Source organism: Salmo trutta, chromosome 2 (genome assembly GCF_901001165.1).
Source record: "Salmo trutta chromosome 2, fSalTru1.1, whole genome shotgun sequence".
Classification (NCBI taxonomy): Eukaryota; Metazoa; Chordata; class Actinopteri; order Salmoniformes; family Salmonidae; genus Salmo; species Salmo trutta.
In genome coordinates this window covers 22297083-22316492 of record NC_042958.1, presented here as the reverse complement: position 1 = coordinate 22316492, position 19410 = coordinate 22297083, and the positions used below count along the sequence as shown (strand labels likewise).

Below are 19410 nucleotides of genomic sequence, written 5' to 3'. Positions count from 1 at the left end.
AAACTTCCATCACAGCCTCACAGGCTCTCAGGCATGAGCTGTTGTGTCCTAACTATCTGTATGCAATAAATAATGCAGCGTCAATGTGATGATTAGCATCAAGCACACAGAAAGAGAGACAGAGCTGATGTGTTAGAACGGAACAGAACACCATATCCGTAGAAATAAAATCAAATGTGCATGACCCTATGGTACCTACCAGAAGTTTCCAACAGATGAGCCAGAAGGAGATCATCTTGATCTTACTGGTCCAGACAAATCAAAATACACTCTTCACAACAAACACCTAACATGGACTCTGAGTGACTGTGTGTGGTGCGATGGGAGAAATACCCAGCCTTATTGATAACTGATCAGAGGTATTGATTAGTGAATGGTACCCGTGTTGAAAGAACTAGAGGGGCACTCTATTGGCATAAATGCCATTGTGATGAGGTTGATGCTGGAGATGGTTGTTCCTCAGGCTACTTCCTAATCACGGATGTGGCTACATGTTATGGTGGTGTCCTAGTGCACTCCCAGTCACTGAGTGGCCATTGAGTGCCCCTGTGTAAGCCATGGACTTTTAGCAAGCCGCTCAATAGGTGACCAAGGTCATGATGGGATTGATTTTGGCCTGAATGGTGGCATCATGGAGATATTTCCTGCAGGGAATGAGATTGAAAGCTGCATGTGACATTTGTGATGTGTTTTGTTTTTTTGTGTTCCCAGCTTGCGAAGCATCATCCAAATTACACATTAGCTAAATGCCACGTTGAATTCTGAAGTCGCTTGCGTGTGCGTCATTCGTAAGTGCCTGCAGCAGGCATGATGCTTGGCAAGAAAGCTGTTGTACACTCTGCTTATTAGTTTCAAGGCTGTTCTCTATACAAAAGGAACAGTAGCTGTGAAGTTCGGGAACAGAACAGGCTCGGTGAAAAGAGACATGGTGTGCGTGGGTGGGTTGGAAACATGGAGTATGACCAGTGATGTATATAAACCCTTAATTGCTCATGCTATGTACTGGCCATTAAGAGGCTTTGAACTGACCGGTCGGACATATTGTCACTGGAATTCTACAGTATTTTGATTAAATGTTTAAAGTGAAAATTGTAAGTGTATTTAAGTATTTTGTTGTTTTAATGGGGACAGTAACATTAGGTTTTCAGGTTTAATTAACTCATATAATATGATTTAAAAGTATGCATTAGTGTGTGTAATAGAATAAATGTGGCAAAAACTAATGTAGACATTAATAAATGCATTTAGCTTCCAAAATAGTTTTACAATGACGGGGCTTCAACACAGTGCACCCCTATGAGTCATCTAGTGTATGGAAATCATTGAGGACGACCTGAAGGAAAGCAGTGTGATAGAATATGTCTAAGAAACCTTGAGCCCTGCAAGTTTTACATGTTCATCTCGTCCGAGGTTAACATATTGAAACATCCAACGTTGACAATAAGAACATGAAGTCTGTCCTCTGGTGTTGATAGGCCAAATTCTCAGTATTACAAACGTCAATAGTAGTGACATTCTAATTTGACGGAAAAATGTGGTATAGTGTTTTTTTGGCGGAGATTGTGTAATTAATACATGTGGTGCGTTCCCGCACTTTTGAGAACACTCTACACTGCTAGCTTGTTCACTATTACAAACGTCAATAGTAGTGACGTTCTAATTGGATGGAACTACATTTGGAGCTTTTGTTGCTATGCACTGCTAGCTAGTGAGGGTGATGTCATTATCATTTTAATTTATCAACGAGACTTGATAGAGCTGTAAGAGTCACAGCCTCTACAGTAGGAGGTTAGAGAGGGTCTGTGTGTGTGTGTGTGTGTGTGTGTGTGTGTGTGTGTGTGTGTGTGTGTGTGTGTGTGTGTGTGTGTGTGTGTGTGTGTGTGTGTGTGTGTGTGCGCGCGCGCGCGCGCGAGTGCCGCGCACCTGGCTATCTCCCCAGGCTGGAATGACTAGATGGAGTGGTGATGATGGAGGCCTCTTCAGCAACTCGCTATCTGCATAGTCAAGTACCTAAAACTCTTATCTCTATCTGACTCCCAGACAGCACAATGTAATGCATGTGTAATGAAATGCATGCCGTACATGCAAGGACACCTGTTGCTGCTTTCAGGCAAACACAGAGAGATGAGTTCTTATTCTTTTACCCTTGTCATTTGCAGTGCATGTGACTTTTATGAAATTGACAAACAAATTCCTTCATTTTGATCTTGTTGATGTACCTGTAGCAGTTAGAGCATTGTGCCAGTAACCAAAAGGTCGGTCGTTTTTATTCCTGAGCCGACAAGAGGAATAATCTGTCGACGTGCCCTTAAGTAAGGCACTTAACCCTAATTGCTCCAGGGTCGCCGTTAATAATTGCAGACCCTGGCTGTGACTTAGGGAGAGTTGGGATATGCAAAAATCACATTTCCAATTCACACAAGTATTAATACACACTTGTACATGTGTGAAATAGGACAAATATAAGCACCCACCAAATAATTATTTGCAAATATGGAAAATAAATGAATAGATAGGATGATCTTTCCATTCAGAGGTTTTATGATCGAAGAAGAAGTTTCAGTAAAATATCAAAATAAAACATTTGCAATCTCTTTCTCCACACTTAAATTTAACCCCCAAAACGCCCCAAAACCCCTCAAATGACCTGAGCGTCATCAACACATTCAGCAAGTATTAAGTTATAGTCTAATACAATCCGAAGTCAAATATAAATATAAAATATGAGCATTTGAATGTAATCAAAATATATTGTCAGAACACCTTGATTTTGTTCAGATTGTAATAATATATTTCCGTTCTACCTGTAGCTGTGTTGTTTTTCTGTATTACAACAATTATACTGTCTTTGACCAACCTCAGCGGATCTATACCTAATCTAACGCACCCTCACACATTCACACACTGTAACACACTCCAATTCAACACCCACTTCTAGTTCACTATCTATACGATGCCCTTTCCCCATCATAACCCTTTTAGACTTTTACAAGAGACAATTGCAGCAAACCAATACAAGTTACATCATGCAATAACAGTTCTGGTCTATAAAACCAGCTGGTATTTCTAGTCCCTGTCAGTACTCTGTACAAAGGAAAAACTATTCTGTCTGTGTTATTGTTGCTGCGGTCCTACCTTATACCAGTCCAGCAGGTGATTGTAGACTGGTTTTGGCTAGCAGTGTTAAGCTGGCGCTCTGTCTCTCTGTAGCCTCAGAGACTAGAACTCTGATTATGAATGTGTGTAGAGGGGAAGCAACCAATAGCAGAGCAGTGTGGATGGTGCAAAGAGATGGTCCCTCTCTCCTTTTCCCTTGCACACACACACTGTCGCATATTCATAAAGAGCATACCCAGACTTCTCTGCTGTGAGCAACGTTGAGAATGCTGATGTTGTGTACTATGATAACCCTGTGACGCATTTAGTCAAAACCAGGAACTTACTGTTCAAGTTCTAATCTTTCTAACCTTCTTGGGTTTTCTTTCCTGAGGTTTGTCCAGTGTGCTGTAATTTGAACTGACGATTGCGTGTATCTCGATTTCAGATATGCTATTCTGACTATTTCAATTGATAACAATCCCTTCACTGAATCTATGGTCAATCAATGTACAAACTCTCAACCATAGAAATAACATATTGATAAAAAAACATAATGACAAAGTTATTATGCCGAGTCTTTCTTATTCATTTTCTTTGGTTATTCAGATAACACATTTTTATTTTCCAATTTAGTATGCAATATTACCAATGGCATTAATCATTCAGGAATTCATTCCTCATAGTAGATTTTGTGAAAGCACTGACAGCAGCAAAAGGTCGGTCACTTGGGCATTAAAACACTTTCACAGCCATTTTAGAAATGATCGGCAAATGTCTTTGAATAAATATTGTTGCTGATTGAATACTACACCTAATAAATTTAACACAGGCATACCATAAATGCATGATTGACATACAGACATTTTCGATTTCACACATTCATAGACCATCTTGGCACTTCCATGATAATATAAATACAATTCTGATCATCTGTCTTGTCAGTGGTCTGTCTCTTAGAAGAAGTTCTGTATCTGATGAGCAAAATAGTGTGTAGAAAAGGTCTGTTCCATAGGACCACTCTTTTCTGTTCCTTATTCTTCACAGAATAGTAACGTCAGGGACGGGAATCAATCACTTTGCCGGTTACACTTTTCCCCCTAGCTTTGCCATTCTCATTTTCAAAGCTGTGGATAAGAAAAATGGAAAATGTTTAAGTTAAATATTTTTGACTGAATCTTGATTTTCACCTAAATTAAAGTCAATCATCCCACAAACCCAGTAATATAAAATGTTCTCCTGAAGATTTCCATGGTATAAGAAGAACAACCTGTGTGAATATCCATATGTAATACTAGTGCATTGTCTTGCTGTCTCTAAGATTTCTTCTTTACGAATTTTATTTTAGGGTGGAAGAGATTTTTTCCATCAAAATTGTAGCTTATATAATGGTAAGAAAAGGCTTATGTAAGTACTTCTCAAGCAAATGCCACTTCATGTTCCTCAGCGTAAGTCTTGGCTTTTCAGATGGATTAGGAAGAAATACCCAATGACATGCTTGCCAATAGAGACCCAAAAGAAAACAGCATAGACAGAACATTACCTTGAACATGGAACACAGTTCAACGTCTGTACCAATGCAACACAACAATGGAGAGTGTGTTTCAGGGAGGAGGAAAAAACAAAACATTACTAAATGGTGATATATAAATGATCACCCTTTGAAGTCAGGTAAATAATTATATTGAAAGAGTATTGTAGGATTGGCGGTATAAGTCAGTTATTCAGCAGTTTAGTCATGCTGTGAAATTGTAGTCTGAATTGACAAAGAGAGAACTGCAACCAGTGGATAGTATGATGAATTAGTTTTAATTAGTTTGGATTCAAAAGCAGACATTAAGCAGAACAGTTAAATTAGATAGCACACACATACATTAGAAATGACCAAGCACTTAATCTTATATAAAAAATAAAGAACATCTCATTCGAGAAATGTAATGCCTTTCCTTTCAAGCAGCAGCATCATCTTTGGCATTCAGTACACCTGTACCCAGAACATGACCAAGCAAATGTTGATGTGTTCAGCAGTACGGCCACTGGATGGAGCTAAAGTCAAAAAAAAAAACAAGATAGTAATACACTGATTTACATGACAACGTCTCTCCGATATTGTTTCGATTCAAAGCAGTTAAAAGCTTCCATTCAGTTGTCAGAGCTGACTATAGTTAAAATAAGGCCACATAAAGTAATGCCAGCTGTGGTAACCACTCTAAAACTGTGCCTTATTATCTTGTTAAAGGAAGACAAAAGAGGGTGAACGTAGGGTCCACGGGTTAGAGAATGCCGTTCATGCTTGGGATGTGAGTAGGTTGGCGCAGAAGCCACAGTGTTCGCGTGTGATCTCAAAGGCTCACAAGACCAGAGAGAGAGTGTTAGGTTGTTAGAGTAGATGAGAGGCTAGGTTAGCATTTGATGAGAGGGATTGAAGAGCCCCAGCCCCCTAAGCAGCAGCAATTATTTTTGCCCGTCTTGATACCTGCGCTCATGGGCACTTCTATGGCCAGGGGCTGTTGGTCTGGGTCGGAACTGCGCTTGCCAGGTTTGTGGGTGAACGTGGGTCGGTGTAGCAGACTCTCAGAGTTTGTGGAATCTGCAGTATAGTCTGTGTTGTTGCATCTGGCTGGGGGTTGGAAGATCTTGCTTCTGTATCCCTCGGGGTGGTATGAGGGTATGTTGTTGTTGTCATCTTCTTCATCATCATCGCCGTTTCCGATGACGACCAGCTCGGCCTGGATATTCTCCTCATCTTCCTCCTCTGCTGCGTTCTGATAGCCCATGAAGATCATTGTCACTGGTTCAGAGTCCACATCAGGTGGCAAGGTGTTCATGATGTTGAAGGAGGACTCACCACTGTCACTGGTGTAAAATGGTGACTGTCGACTGCTGGGGTAGAATGGAGACTGACGACAGTTGGGGTTGATTGGTGACTGCCTGTCCCAATCTGTCACAGTATTCTCTATCAGCGGTATGGGAGTGCGGCTTTCTCCTGAACTCAGGACTGCGATGATAGCTGGTCTGTTTTTATCTGGGTGTGGGCCTATACCGCTGCTACCATTGGTGAGGCTCTGGCCAGTTTTGAAACCTTGATGGGTGGCTGATTGAGGCTGCACTAGATGCGTGTCAGCGTGGCTGTTTGGAATGTGAGAGGGGGCAGAGCTGGCTACTTCTTCCCTGCTCTGGGCTCCATCTCTGGGCATAGCTTCTGGAAGCATCTGGAAAGGGCTGGCTTGAGGATGGGGGGTTGTAATGGAGGTCCGATGGCCATTGGGCTCACCAGGACTGGGGCTGACGTGTCCCTGCTCAGGCTTCCATGCAGGGGTTGAAGGCCTGCTGGTGTAAGGAGCAGCGTAGACGGGCCTGTGGTACTGGACCTCGGTGGGGACCTTTGCATCCCCAGCCTGGCGCAGGAGCGCCTCCACCTCAACGTTACTCAGTTCACCCAACCCCACCCCATTCCGGATCACCTGTCCCTCCGAGCGTAGGGCATAGACAGACTTCTTCCCATCATCGTAGACCTTCACACCTTTCTGTTGGAACTCTTCAGGGGTTAGGGTGGTCATGGACACAACTTGGCTCTCTCCTGTTCTCATGTCCTTCTCTACACTGATCTCCATGGCGAACATAGCTATGGAGAGAGAGAGGACATAGGATGGACAACAACTAGAACACAATGTGTATGATTCATATAACATACTGAATGTATTTTGAATGTACCACAAATATGTACAGTAGGTTATAACTTCTGTCTGTACACTGTTTTTATGTATTTATGTGTTCAATCAATAATGAAAGTATAGCTCCTTGACAAATGAAAAAAGCTTTTTATCCAATTTCTGCCAAGCTAAAAATATTAAATTACAGGCTTTGAAACGGCATAATTGGAACAGCAGGTGTCAAGGCCTGATTCAAGCTGAGTCCATGTTCTAGGAATCCAAATGAGTCACCTACAGAGAACGATCATATAAAGGCCCATATCACATAAAAATTCACTGTGATGTACAGGTGAAGTGCTTAATAATTCCAGATATCATCCCACTTTTTCTATGTTTTCGACAGGCAGGTGTCTATTCATTCCATTATCCTGCTTGTTGAGACCTACGGACGTTTGACATTACGTAATGTCGTGTTAAGCACTATAAAAGAGTGCAGATGGCCACTTATTGTGTGTATAAAAATATTCACTCTAAATAACATAGGCCAGATATTGCATACAGAATACTGTATATTGTTTATATACCCTGCTTTGGTTCTTCACCATCAAGTCCTTCCTGTGGATTTTTTATTTTCCTCAGTGGTCTACTTGTAGGTGTGATGGACCTTTGCATCTGGAAATCTGGCATATTTGGAATCGGTGCGTAAACGTATTGTATCGGGTCTGTAAAGATAACAACCCAGTCAGTTCACATATGCCAACAGGTCCACTAGAAGATGTTAACATGGAATAAATATAGGAAAATAATGTTAGGAAGACAAGCACAACACCAAGAGCAACAAAAGTATTTACCTGCCTGGTATTCGGCATTTAACTCCTGTGTGGAGATACAGGTGTTCACAATCAAAACCGACTGAAAGGATGATGTAAAAATCACAACAAGCCAGGTGAAAAAGAAAGTATGTTAGTAATTACTGATTATTTCCAAACGTCTCGAGGGTTGTTAGTTTCCGGTTAGTGATTAGACACCATATCCAAGGAATCAGAAAACATGCAACTCGAACAGCGGCACCTTCTGCCCTCCATGAATATAATTGCCTTCCATATCGCATCACCTTTTCCTCTGAAAGCAGACCTTTGCTAACCGCCGCACACCCACACAGTCAGTTCACTACAACCTCTTGGTGAAAAAAAACAACTTTAACACAAATCACTACCTGCATATTCAATTAATATCCTCCATTTCATTGGAATTAAGCCATGCCCCATAGACATAAAGGACATAGACACAGATTATGAGACATTATCCATCCCCCCACTGTTGTTAGTGTAAGGCCGACGATGAGAATGATAATCCAAGTACACTGCAAACTCAAGATTCAAGCATTAGGCCTAATACCCATGAAACCTTGTTGTTCTCCAAAGAACCAGAATAATGGATATAAATACAAATCCCACATTATAAGCACAAAGTAATGGTCTAATGTTAGTATTAGACGAGCAATACCTTGATGATGTCCTCTGCAGTCCTTTCCACCTCCTTCAGTCTCTTCAGAATCACTTCCTCGTTGGCTGAAATCTGCAGCTCCTGTGTTTCCAGAGCCTCTATTTCCGCCTCCATTCTGTAAAGTGGATGCAAAATATAGAGCAGTTTAGCAGCCGCAATCAGTCCAAACAGACAGTAATCACTCAGCAAGCAGCGGTATTCATATGGAAATCGGAAAAACAAATTGACATTTGCATGGAAATTACCTTATCTATTGCAACCGTAATCATTGGTAGTCGGTCACTTATAGCTTAGCATGTAAATTAACATATGCAATGACTATGCTTGTTCTTTGATAGAGATAGATTGCTTGATTGAATTTGTGTTTATCAGTATGCGTCTTGGATGTCAATCAAAACAACACTGAATATGTTCCGTATTTGGCTCATATCAAATAGAAAAACATGACTATTTTACTTGCATCCAATATTTAAATATTTTACATTCAATCATTCTCTCAATAAGGTGAATATTGATAGGCTGTTTATGTGTTTTTCTAAATGTGGTTGTTTTGGTCAGGGGTCAAAGTCTATTTCTGAACCCTCATCCTGATCCTTGATAGGTTGTTTTGTCCAGGTGATGAGGAGGATTTCTCTCTAGATTGGTTTGGCACTTTTGCCAGCGTCCCAAATGCCACCCTATTCCCTATATAGTGCACTACTTTTGAATAGTGCCCTACTCTTGACCGGGAATAGAGTGGAAATAGACTGGGAATAGAGTGCCATTTAGGACATAGCTTTATCACACAGCTCTGATACAGTCCAGTGAACAAAGCTCAGAGCCCATCTCATCACATCACTGCTAGCAGGCAGGATGGCAGGACAGACAACAGACGGGTCCCTCCAGTTCACTCGTCTCTCTATTAATGTTCTACCATCAGAAAATATAACAGTGCCTCTCTCTGATGGAACATATAATCACTTACAGCTATACTCTGAGAGCTATACTAAAAGCTATATACACTAACACTATAACACTAGAGAGTAACACTCTATACTCTCAAGAAGTTAGTATTGTTATTGCATAATGGTACTATTACTCTCTTAAAGAACTTATTATAGACTGGGTGGTTCGAGCACTGAATGCTGATTGGCTGAAAGCCATGGTATATCAGACTGTAAACCATGGGTATGACAAAACATTTATTTTTTATGCTCTAATTACATTGGTAACCAGTTTCTAATAGGAATAAGGCACCTCGGGGCTTTGTGAAATATGGCCAATATACCACGGATAAGGGCTGTGTCCAGGCACTCCGCATTGCATTGTGCCTAAGAACAGCCCTTAGCCGTGGTATATTGGCCATATACCACACCCCCTCGGGCCTTATTGCTTAAATATATCTGCATTGACTCTGAGGGAGTAATCCTCTCTAAGGTGGTTGGTTTAAGCAGGCAGGGCTATAAGCACAGTAGACTGGTTGTTATGTAACAATGGTTGGGGTGGGAAGACTGTCTGTACGACCGTTGGCTGACACACAAAGCCTCTCACAGGGGTTAAGCAGTGGGTTAAGGAGCACCATCTCGGTATAATCCTTCCAATCGTTTCCCACTCATAGTAGCTCAGGCTAGAAAGGGAAAGCGTTTGAAAATCTCCTGTGTTGCCCTTTGACTTAGAAACGTATGCTCTTGACTCACTAACGCGTGAATGTGTGCACTGCACTCAGCCACACACATGCAAACATGGACGAACGCACAAGCACACTAGTGCCAAGTGATTAGTGCTTTCGGTGTGTTTCGGTTCGGTTTATAAAAAATAATCACCGTCAATTATTATACATTTTTAACATTAAATGCATTCTGAAATTGCTCCCCAACGAGCCAAGCTCCTCTAGGCTAGCGAAAAGGTTAGCCCATGATCATTGGGTTTCCACAGCTGTCCATGCTGCAGAGCTTTCTGACAAAATCACAATTTTAGTAGTTCTTCAAAGTAGATAAGGCATTTTCAAGACTACTAAAACTATCAAGAGCTAACTCACAAACTGTCTCTATCCCTCTTGTGTGCATTCCTCTCCCATGGCGTACATTTCGTGTGCGGGAAGCTGTTCAACCACACTAAACTGTTGATTCTTGTCACACCCTGATCTGTTTCACCTGTCTTGTGATTGTCTCCACTCCCTCCAGGTTTCGCTTATTATCCCTGGTGTATATATCCCTGTGTTTCCTGTCTCTCTGTGCCAGTTCGTCTTGTATGCTTTTCAAGTCAACCAGCGGTTTTCCCGTATTCCTGCTTCTATTCTCATTTGCTAATCCTCCCGGTTTTTGACCCTTGCCTGTTTTCTGGACTCTGTACCCGCCTGCCTTACCATTCTGCCTGCCCTGACCTCCAGCCTGCCTGTCACTCTGTACCTCCTGGACTCTGAACTGGTTTTGACCTTTTGCCTGTCTACGACCATTCTCTTGCCTACCCCTTTTGGCTTGTTTAATAAATATCACGACTCAAACCAGCTGCCTCCCGTTTCTGCATCTGGGTCTCGCCTTGTGCCCTTAAAGTATGAACTGGCCATGACAGACCCAGCAGACTTGATATTATTACGCTAATGTCTGGAAGGTCGCTTTCCTGAGCTACGGCAGTTTGGGAGCAACAATCTGACATTTGTCATCATCTGGAGGATTTCATGCCAGAGGTGAGGAAGGTGTTCGATTCTCCGGTATCCGGGAGAGAGGCGGCCCGAAAACTTCTTGAATTATGTCAAGACTCCCGTAGTGTGGCAGACTACGCTGTTGACTTTTGCACGTTGGCCACCGATAGTGCCTGGAATCCGGAGTCTCTTTTCGATACCTTTCTTCACGGATTATCTGAGGTGGCAAAAGATGAGCTAGCTGCTCGGGAATTACCGGTGGACCTCGCTTCCCTCATCGCCCTCACCATTAGAATTGATGGACGTCTAAGGGAACACAGGAGTGAGAGGAGGTCTGCCCTAGGTCACACTGGTTCATCTGCAGTGGCTCGCTCACCTTCGAAGGAATCCGGAAGTCCCCAAAGGCTGTTTTTCCAAGAGGATCCTAAGTCACCCCAGCTCCCTCAAGTATCATCGGCGACGGGTGAGTCAGATACTCCGGAACCTATACAACTGGGCAGAGCTAGGTTATCGCCTAGGGAACGTTCACATAGGCTAAGTTCCAACAGTTGTCTGTGCTGCGGGACAGTATACAGCCACCTGCCCAGTTAAGATACCTATTTCTGTAGTAGGTACAAGTAGTCTGGTGAGCCAGACTGGGAATCCTCTAAATTCCATCAACCGCACTCCTTTTTTGTGATACTGCTGTGGGGAGACCAGATAAATCTCTTCGGGTGCTCATTGACTCTGGGGCGGATGAGAGTTTTATGGATCCTACCCTAGTTTCTGAATTAGATATCCCCACTCCACTCCTCTCTGTTCCCATGGATGCTAGAGCACTGGACGGGCGCTCCATTGGTAGAGTTGCCCGCAGCACTGTTCCTATTTATCTGCGGGTTTCAGGAAATCACAGTGAGGCTATACAGCTTCTCCTCATTGAGTCTCCCCATGTTCCTGTTTTGGGATTTTCTTGGCTCAAAAAACACAACCCTGTTATTGACTGGACCACAAGTTCAATCCTGGGTTGGAGTCCGTTCTGCCATTCCCATTGCTTCAAAGCAGTGCAGCCTTCCATGAGACGGCCTCCCCAGGGCTTAAGTCAAGTCTGAGATTTCTTTGCCGTCCCCACAGAGTACCACGACCTCCTGGAGGTCTTCAGCAAGGCACGGGCTACTTCTATTCCCCCTCAACGTCCTTATGATTGTGCCATTGATCTCCTCCCAGGCACCACACCACCTCGTGGTAGGCTATATTCTCTATCCGGATTAGGCCATGGAAGAGTACATAGAAGAGTCTATGGCTACTGGGGCCATCCGTCCAACTGCCAGCGGAAGGGTTTTTCTTAGTGGAGAAGGACAAGACCCTGCGTCCGTGCATTGACTACCGGGGTCTAAATGACATTACTGTTAAGAATCATTACCCCCCCACCTCTCCTCGGCTTTTGAACCTCACCAGGGGGCCACCATTATTTTCCAAGCTGGACATTTGGAATGCCTACCACCTGGTTCAGATACGTGAAGGAGATGAGTGGAAGACAGCCTTCAACACAGCCAGTGGACATTATGAGTACCAGGTCATGCCGTTTGGACTCACCAATGCCCCTGCTGTCTTCCAGGCTCTGGTAAACGATGTGCTCCAGGATATGCTAAACCATTTTGTGTTCATCTACCTTGATGACATCCTGTTTTTTTTCCCCTGGTCTGCCCAAGAGCATGTTCTTCATGTCAGACAGATCCTTCAGTGCTTCCTGGAGAACCAGTTGTTTGTGAAAGCCGAGAAGTGAGTTCCACCACTCTACAATCTCCTTTCTGGGATATGTCATTGCTGAGGGAAATGTCCAGATGGATCCTGGAAAGGTGAAAGCAGTGGTGGATTGGCCTCAACCTACGTCCAGGGTGCAGTTGCAACGTTTCCTGGGTTTTGTAACTTCTACCGCCGTTTCATTCGGGGTTACAGCACCCTGGCGGCCCCCCTCTCTGCAGTCACCTCTCCCAAAGTACTGTTCACATGGCTGTCGACAGAGCCTTTGTGGACCTGAAGCATTGGTTCACCACAGCACCCATCCAGATCTGTCCCATCAATTTGTGGTGGAAGTGGATGCTTCTGATGTTGGAGTGGGGGCCATCCTGTCCCAGCGATCTGCCCAGGACCAAAAGCTTCATCCCTGTGCCTTCCTGTCTCATCATCTGAATCCTGCAGAGAGGAACTACGATGTAGGCAACCGAGAACTCCTGGCAGTCAAGATGGCGTTGGAAGAGTGGAAGCACTGGCTGGACTGAGCAGAACAGCCATTCCTGGTCTGGACCGACCATAAAAATGTGGAATATCTCTGTACAGCAAAGCGCCTTAACACCAGGCAGGCCCGGTGGTCTCTCCTGTTTACCATATTTAACTTCACCATTTCCTACCGCCCAGGGTCCAAGAATGTGAAGCCTGACGCCCTATCACGCCTATACAGTTCCTGTGCCAAACCCTCAGTCTCTGAAACCATTCTCCCTGCCTCATGCCTTGCAACCTCAGTGGGTTATGGTATTGAGACCCTGGTTTGCAAGGCTCAACGTTCCCAGCCTGGACCTGAAGGGGGCCCAGCTAACTGGCGGTTTGTCCCTAACTCAGTCCTGTCCCGGGTCCTGGAATGGGCTCATTCCTCCAGGCTGACCTGTCATCCCAGTTCCCGCCGTACCCTAGCATTCCTCCGACAACGTTTCTGGTGACCCACAATGGTTCCTGACGTCTCTGCCTTCATCGCCGCGTGCACGGTGTGTGCCCAGAACAAGACTCCATGGCAAGCTCTTTCTGGCCTTCTTCAGCCACTACCGATCCCTCATCTTCCCTGGTCTCATATCTCTCTGGATTTTGTCACTGGGCTTCCCCCGTCTGATGGCTACTCCATCATTCTGACAGTGGTGGATCTATTCTCAAAGGCTGCTCATATCATCCCTCTCCCCAAACTTTCTTCAAACGTTCCATCCCCAGTCGAACGGCCAGTCGGCACGAGCTGACCTGGAGACCACCCTAAGATGCCTGGTCTCAACCAACCCTACTACCTGGAGCCAACAACTGGTCTGGGTGGAGTATGCCCGGAACACCCTTCCCTGCTCAGCCACGGGACTCTCCCCTTTTGAGTGCTCCATGGGGTATCAACCTCCACTCTTCCCAGAACAAGAACCAGAAGTCAACGTACCCTCGGTTCAGATGTTTGTCCGCCGCCGCTGTCGACGTACCTGGAGAAGAGCTAGGGTAGTGCTTCTCAAGACTAACTCCAGGTATCGTCAACAAGCGGACCGCCGCCAGACTCCAGCTCCCCACTACCGCATTGGGCAGAGGGTATGGCTGTCCACACGGGACCTGCTCCTTCAGGTAGAGTCCCGCAAACTGTCCCCTCGTTTCATTGGTTCGTTTCCCATCTCTAGAGTACTTAGTTCCACTGCTGTCCATCTCTTGTTACCCTGTGCCCTCCGTATTCACCCTACGTTCCATGTGTCTAGGATTAAGCCCGTGTCTCAGTCCTTTGTCTTCTGTCCCTGGGACCAAGACTCAAACCAGCTGCCTCCCGTGTCTGCATCTGGGTCTCGCTTTGTGCCCTTATAGATTTTGGTAGGATTTAATACCAAGATATTTAGCTATCTATATTTTAAGTGGTAAATAGCTCATTGCAATAGGCTTATATTTAAGGATACAGCTTGGCAGATGACAAGTTATGGTGGCTGTTACGGCTTGGTAGTCGTGGAGGAGGAATGAGGCGCAGGAAGCAGCGAACACAGGGTAGTGGTGTTTTTAATATACACTCACACAAAAACAAATGTTCCCACACACAGGGGAGAAACTACATACGGCGTCAAAACAACGTCGACACGAACATAAACCGTCTGTCAAATAAACAATCATTAATCCCGCACGAACAGGAGCGGGCCAGCTAAACTAAATAGCCCCTCTAATGGCTAATTGACCACAGGTGTCACAAAATAAAAAAAGGGAAAAGCAAAAGGGAATCGGTGGCAGCTAGTAGGCCGGTGACGACGACCGCCGAGCGCCACCCGAGCAGGAGGGGGCGCCACCGTCGGTGGGAATCGTGACAGTACCCCTCTCCTGACGCGCGGCTCCCGCAGCGCGCCGACACCGGCCTCGAGGTCGACCCGGAGGGCGAGGCGCAGGGCGATCCGGACGGAGGTGGTGGAACTCCCTCAACATAGATGGGTCCAGGACGTCCGCCGCCGGCACCCAGCACCTCTCCTCCGGGCCGTACCCCTCCCAGTCAACGAGGTACTGTAGGCCCCTCGCCCGGCATCTCGAGTCCAGTATGGCCCGTATGCTGTACGCCGGGGACCCCCCGATGTCCAGAGGGGGCGGAGGGACCTCCGGCACCTCATCTTCGTGAAGGGGACCAGCTACCACCGGCCTGAGGAGAGACACATGAAACGAGGGGTTAATACGGTAATAGGAAGGGAGTTGCAACCGATAACACACCTCGTTTATCCTCCTCAGGACTTTGAAGGGCCCCACACACTGCGGCCCCAGCTTCCGGCAGGGCACGCGGAGGGGCAGGTTCCGGGTCGAGAGCCAGACCCTGTCTCCCGGTGCGAACACGGGCGCCTCACTGCGGTGGCGGTCAGCACTCCTCTTCTGCCGCGCACTGGCCTCCTTTAGTGAGTCCTGTACGGCTCTCCAGGTCTCCTTGGAGTGCTGGACCCAGTCCTCCACCGCAGGAGCCTCGGTCTGACTCCGGTGCCATGGTGCCAGGACCGGCTGGTAACCTAACACACACTGAAAGGGTGATATGTTAGTAGAGGAGTGGCGAAGTGAGTTCTGGGCTAACTCAGCCCAGGGAATATACCTCGCCCACTCCCCTGGCCGGTCCTGGCAATACGACCTCAGGAACCTGCCCACCTCCTGGTTCACCCTCTCCGCCTGCCCATTGCTCTCGGGGTGATAACCGGAGGTCAAACTGACCGAGACCCCCAGCCGCTCCATAAACGCTTTCCAGACCCTGGATGTGAACTGGGAACCTCGATCAGAGACAATGTCCTCCGGCACCCCGTAGTGCCGGAAGACGTGGGTAAATAGGGCCTCCGCAGTCTGCAGGGCCGTAGGGAGACCGGGCAATGGGAGGAGACGGCAGGACTTAGAGAACCGATCCACAACCACCAGAATCGCCGTGTTCCCCTGAGAGGGGGGAAGATCTGTCAGGAAGTCGATGGACAGGTGCGACCATGGTCGTTGTGGAACGGGGAGGGGCTGTAACTTCCCTCTTGGTAGATGCCTAGGAGCCTTACTCTGGGCACACACCGAACAGGAAGAGACATCCTTAGCTAAGGTGGGCCACCAGTACTTCCCCCTTAGACTCCGCACTGTCCTCGCCTCACCAGGATGACCCGCAGTGGGTAGCGTGTGCGCCCACCGAATCAAACGATCACGAACACCGAGCGGCACATACATGCGCCCCAAGGGCACCTGCGCAGGCGCAGGTTCTAACACCAATGCCCGCTCGATGTCCGCGTCCACCTCCCATACCACAGGGGCCACCAGCCTAGACGCTGGAATGATGGGAGTTGGATCGATGGGCCGGTCCTCCGTGTCATAGAGACGGGACAGCGCGTCGGCCCTAGTATTCAGGGAACCCGGTCTATAGGAGATGGTAAACCTAAACCGGGCGAAGAACATGGCCCACCTCGCCTGACGTGGATTCAGTCTCCTCGCTGCCCGGATGTACTCCAGGTTTCGGTGGTCGGTCCAGATGAGAAAGGGGTGTTTAGCCCCCTCAAGCCAGTGCCGCCACACCCTCAGAGCCTTAACCACTGCTAGCAACTCCCTGTCCCCCACATCGTAGTTACGCTCCGCCGAACTGAGCTTCTTCGAAAAGAAAGCGCAGGGGCGGAGTTTCAATGGCACACCCGAGCGCTGTGATAGCACGGCACCCACCCCAGCCTCGGACGCGTCCACCTCCACTACGAACGCTAAAGACGGGTCCGGGTGCGCCAACACGGGTGCGTCGGTGAACAGCGTCTTCAACTTCTTGAAGGCTCCGTCCGCCTCCGTCGACCATCGCAAACGCACCGGCCCCCCCTTCAGCAGTGAGGTAATGGGAGCCGCTACCTGGCCAAAACCCCGGATAAACCTCCGGTAGTAATTGGCAAAGCCTAAAAACCGCTGCACCTCCTTCACCGTGGTTGGAGTCGGCCAATTACGCACGGCCTTAACGCGGTCACACTCCATCACCACCCCCGTGGTGGAAATGCGATAACCCAGAAAGGAGACGGCTCGTTTGGAAAACTCACACTTCTCAGCCTTAACGTATAGGTCATGCTCCAGCAGTCTACCAAGCACCTTGCGCACCAGGGACACATGCGCGGAGCGGGTGGCGGAATATATCAGGATGTCATCGATATAGACTATCACGCCCTGCCCGTGCAGGTCCCTGAGAATCTCGTCAACAAAGGATTGAAAGACGGCTGGAGCATTTTTCAACCCATACGGCATGACGAGGTACTCATAATGGCCTGATGTGGTACTAAAGGCGGTTTTCCACTCGTCTCCCTTCTTGATATGCACCAGATTATACGCGCTCCTGAGATCCAGTTTTGTGAAGAACTGTGCTCCGTGAAATGATTCCACCGCCGTAGCGATGAGAGGTAGTGGGTAACTAAACCCCACCGTAATAGCGTTTAGACCTCGGTAATCAATGCACGGACGCAGACCTCCCTCCTTTTTCTTCACAAAAAAGAAACTCGAGGAAGCGGGTGAGATGGAGGGCCGAATGTACCCCTGTCCCAGGGATTCCGTGACATATGTCTCCATAGCCGCAGTCTCCTCCTGTGACAAGGGGTACACGTGACTCCTGGGAAGCGCAGCGTCAACCTGGAGATCTATCGCACAATCCCCCTGTCGATGAGGTGGTAATTTAGTCGCCCTCTTTTTACAAAAGGCGATCGCCAAATCGGCGTATTCAGGGGGAATGCGCACGGTGGACACCTGGTCTGGACTCTCCACCGACGTGGCACCTATGGAAACTCCTAGACACCTACTTGAACACTCCTCTGACCACCCCTGGAGAACCCCCTGTTTCCACGAAATACGGGGATTGTGACCAGCCAGCCAGGGGACCCCCAGCACCACCGGAAACGCAGGCGAATCAATAAGGAAAAAACTAATGCGTTCCTTATGATTCCCCTGCGTTACCATGTCCAGTGGCACCGTAGACTCCCTGACTAACCCTGACCCTAATGGCCGGCTATCTAGGGAGTGCACAGGGAAAGGGGAATCTATCGGCACCCGCGGAATGCCCAGCTTAATGGCAAGTCCACGGTCCATAAAATTCCCAGCTGCGCCTGAATCGACTAGCGCCCTATGCTGGGAAGAGGGAAAAAATTTAGTAAACAAAACAGGTAAAAACACATGACCAACAGGGGGTTCTGGGTGAATCTGGTGCTGACTCACCTGAGGTGACCGAGAAGTGTTCTGCCTGCCATCTCGACTCCCAGACTGGCTCGTCCTGCACCGGTCGGCCGTGTGTCCTCTCCGACCACAGCTGGTGCAGGAGGAGCCACCTCCTCCGGTGCCCCTTTGCACGGCCCCCCCTACCTCCATAGGGGTAGGGGCGGGGGTGCACAGGGGTGGAACGGGCAGGACCCTCTCCGAACGCCCGCGGGCAGCCAGCAAATTGTCCAGTCGTATGGACATATCTATGAGCTCGTCCAGGGACAGAGCTGTGTCCCGACAGGCCAGCTCCCTGCGGACGTCCGCCCGGAGACTGCAGCGGTAGTAATCTATGAGGGCCCTGTCGTTCCACCCCGCCCCAGCAGCCAAGGTCCTGAACTCCAGCGCGAAGTCCTGGGCACTCCTCGTCTCCTGCCTGAGGTGGAACAGCCGTTCACCCGCCGCTCTTCCTTCCGGAGGGTGGTCGAACACGGCCCGAAAGCGGCGGGTGAACTCTGGGTAGTGGTCCCTCGCCGAGTCTGGACCGTTCCAGACCGCATTAGCCCACTCCAGAGCTCGGCCCGTCAGGCAGGAAACGAGGGCACTCACGCTCTCCTCCCCCGTGGGAGCAGGTCTGACGGTGGCCAGGTACAGCTCAAGCTGGAGCAAAAATCCCTGGCACCCAGCCGCCGCCCCATCGTACTCCCTCGGAAGCGCCAAACGAAGCGCGCCAGAGCCAGACGTCATGGGGGGCGAAGATGGCTGTATCGGGGGAAGTGGAGGTGGAGAGAGGATACCACTTCTCTCCCATCGGTCCATCCTCTCCATCATCTGGTCCATTGCCGATCCGATGCGATGGAGGACTGTCGTGTGGTGGAGTACGCGTTCCTCCATCGAGGGCAGAGGAGTGGCCGCTGCTCCCGCTGATTCCATGCCTTTTATCTCGGTGCGGGATTCTGTTACGGCTTGGTAGTCGTGGAGGAGGAATGAGGCGCAGGAAGCAGCGAACACAGGGTAGTGGTGTTTTTAATATACACTCACACAAAAACAAATGTTCCCACACACAGGGGAGAAAGTACATACGGCGTCAAAACAACGTCGACACGAACATAAACCGTCTGTCAAATAAACAATCATTAATCC

The 19410-nt window shown here is 47.8% G+C and overlaps 1 protein-coding gene across 7 annotated transcripts in view; it reads right to left on the bottom strand.

The window, feature by feature from the left end:
- The window catches only part of palmdb (palmdelphin b), a 46960-nt gene that overhangs the window by 6129 nt on the left and 21421 nt on the right, over window positions 1-19410 (bottom strand). Inside the window, exons 5-11 of one of the 7 annotated variants that reach the window (XR_003867673.1) lie at window positions 8256-8370; window positions 7601-7661; window positions 7334-7471; window positions 5573-6721; window positions 5043-5142; window positions 4640-4665; window positions 4161-4223 (exon numbers count right to left, since the gene is read on the bottom strand). Coding sequence is in view for 3 of the 7 variants with exons in the window: in XM_029698521.1 (XP_029554381.1) it covers window positions 4183-4223; window positions 5573-6721; window positions 7334-7471; window positions 7601-7661; window positions 8256-8370 (1504 nt within the window). In the remaining 4 variants the exon portion in view is untranslated. Of the gene's footprint in view, window positions 1-3135; window positions 4467-4639; window positions 5500-5572; window positions 6722-7333; window positions 7472-7600; window positions 7662-8255; window positions 8371-19410 lie in introns of those variants that run through there. The other 6 variants (XR_003867670.1, XM_029698530.1, XM_029698521.1 and 3 more) reach the window with 6 other exon arrangements.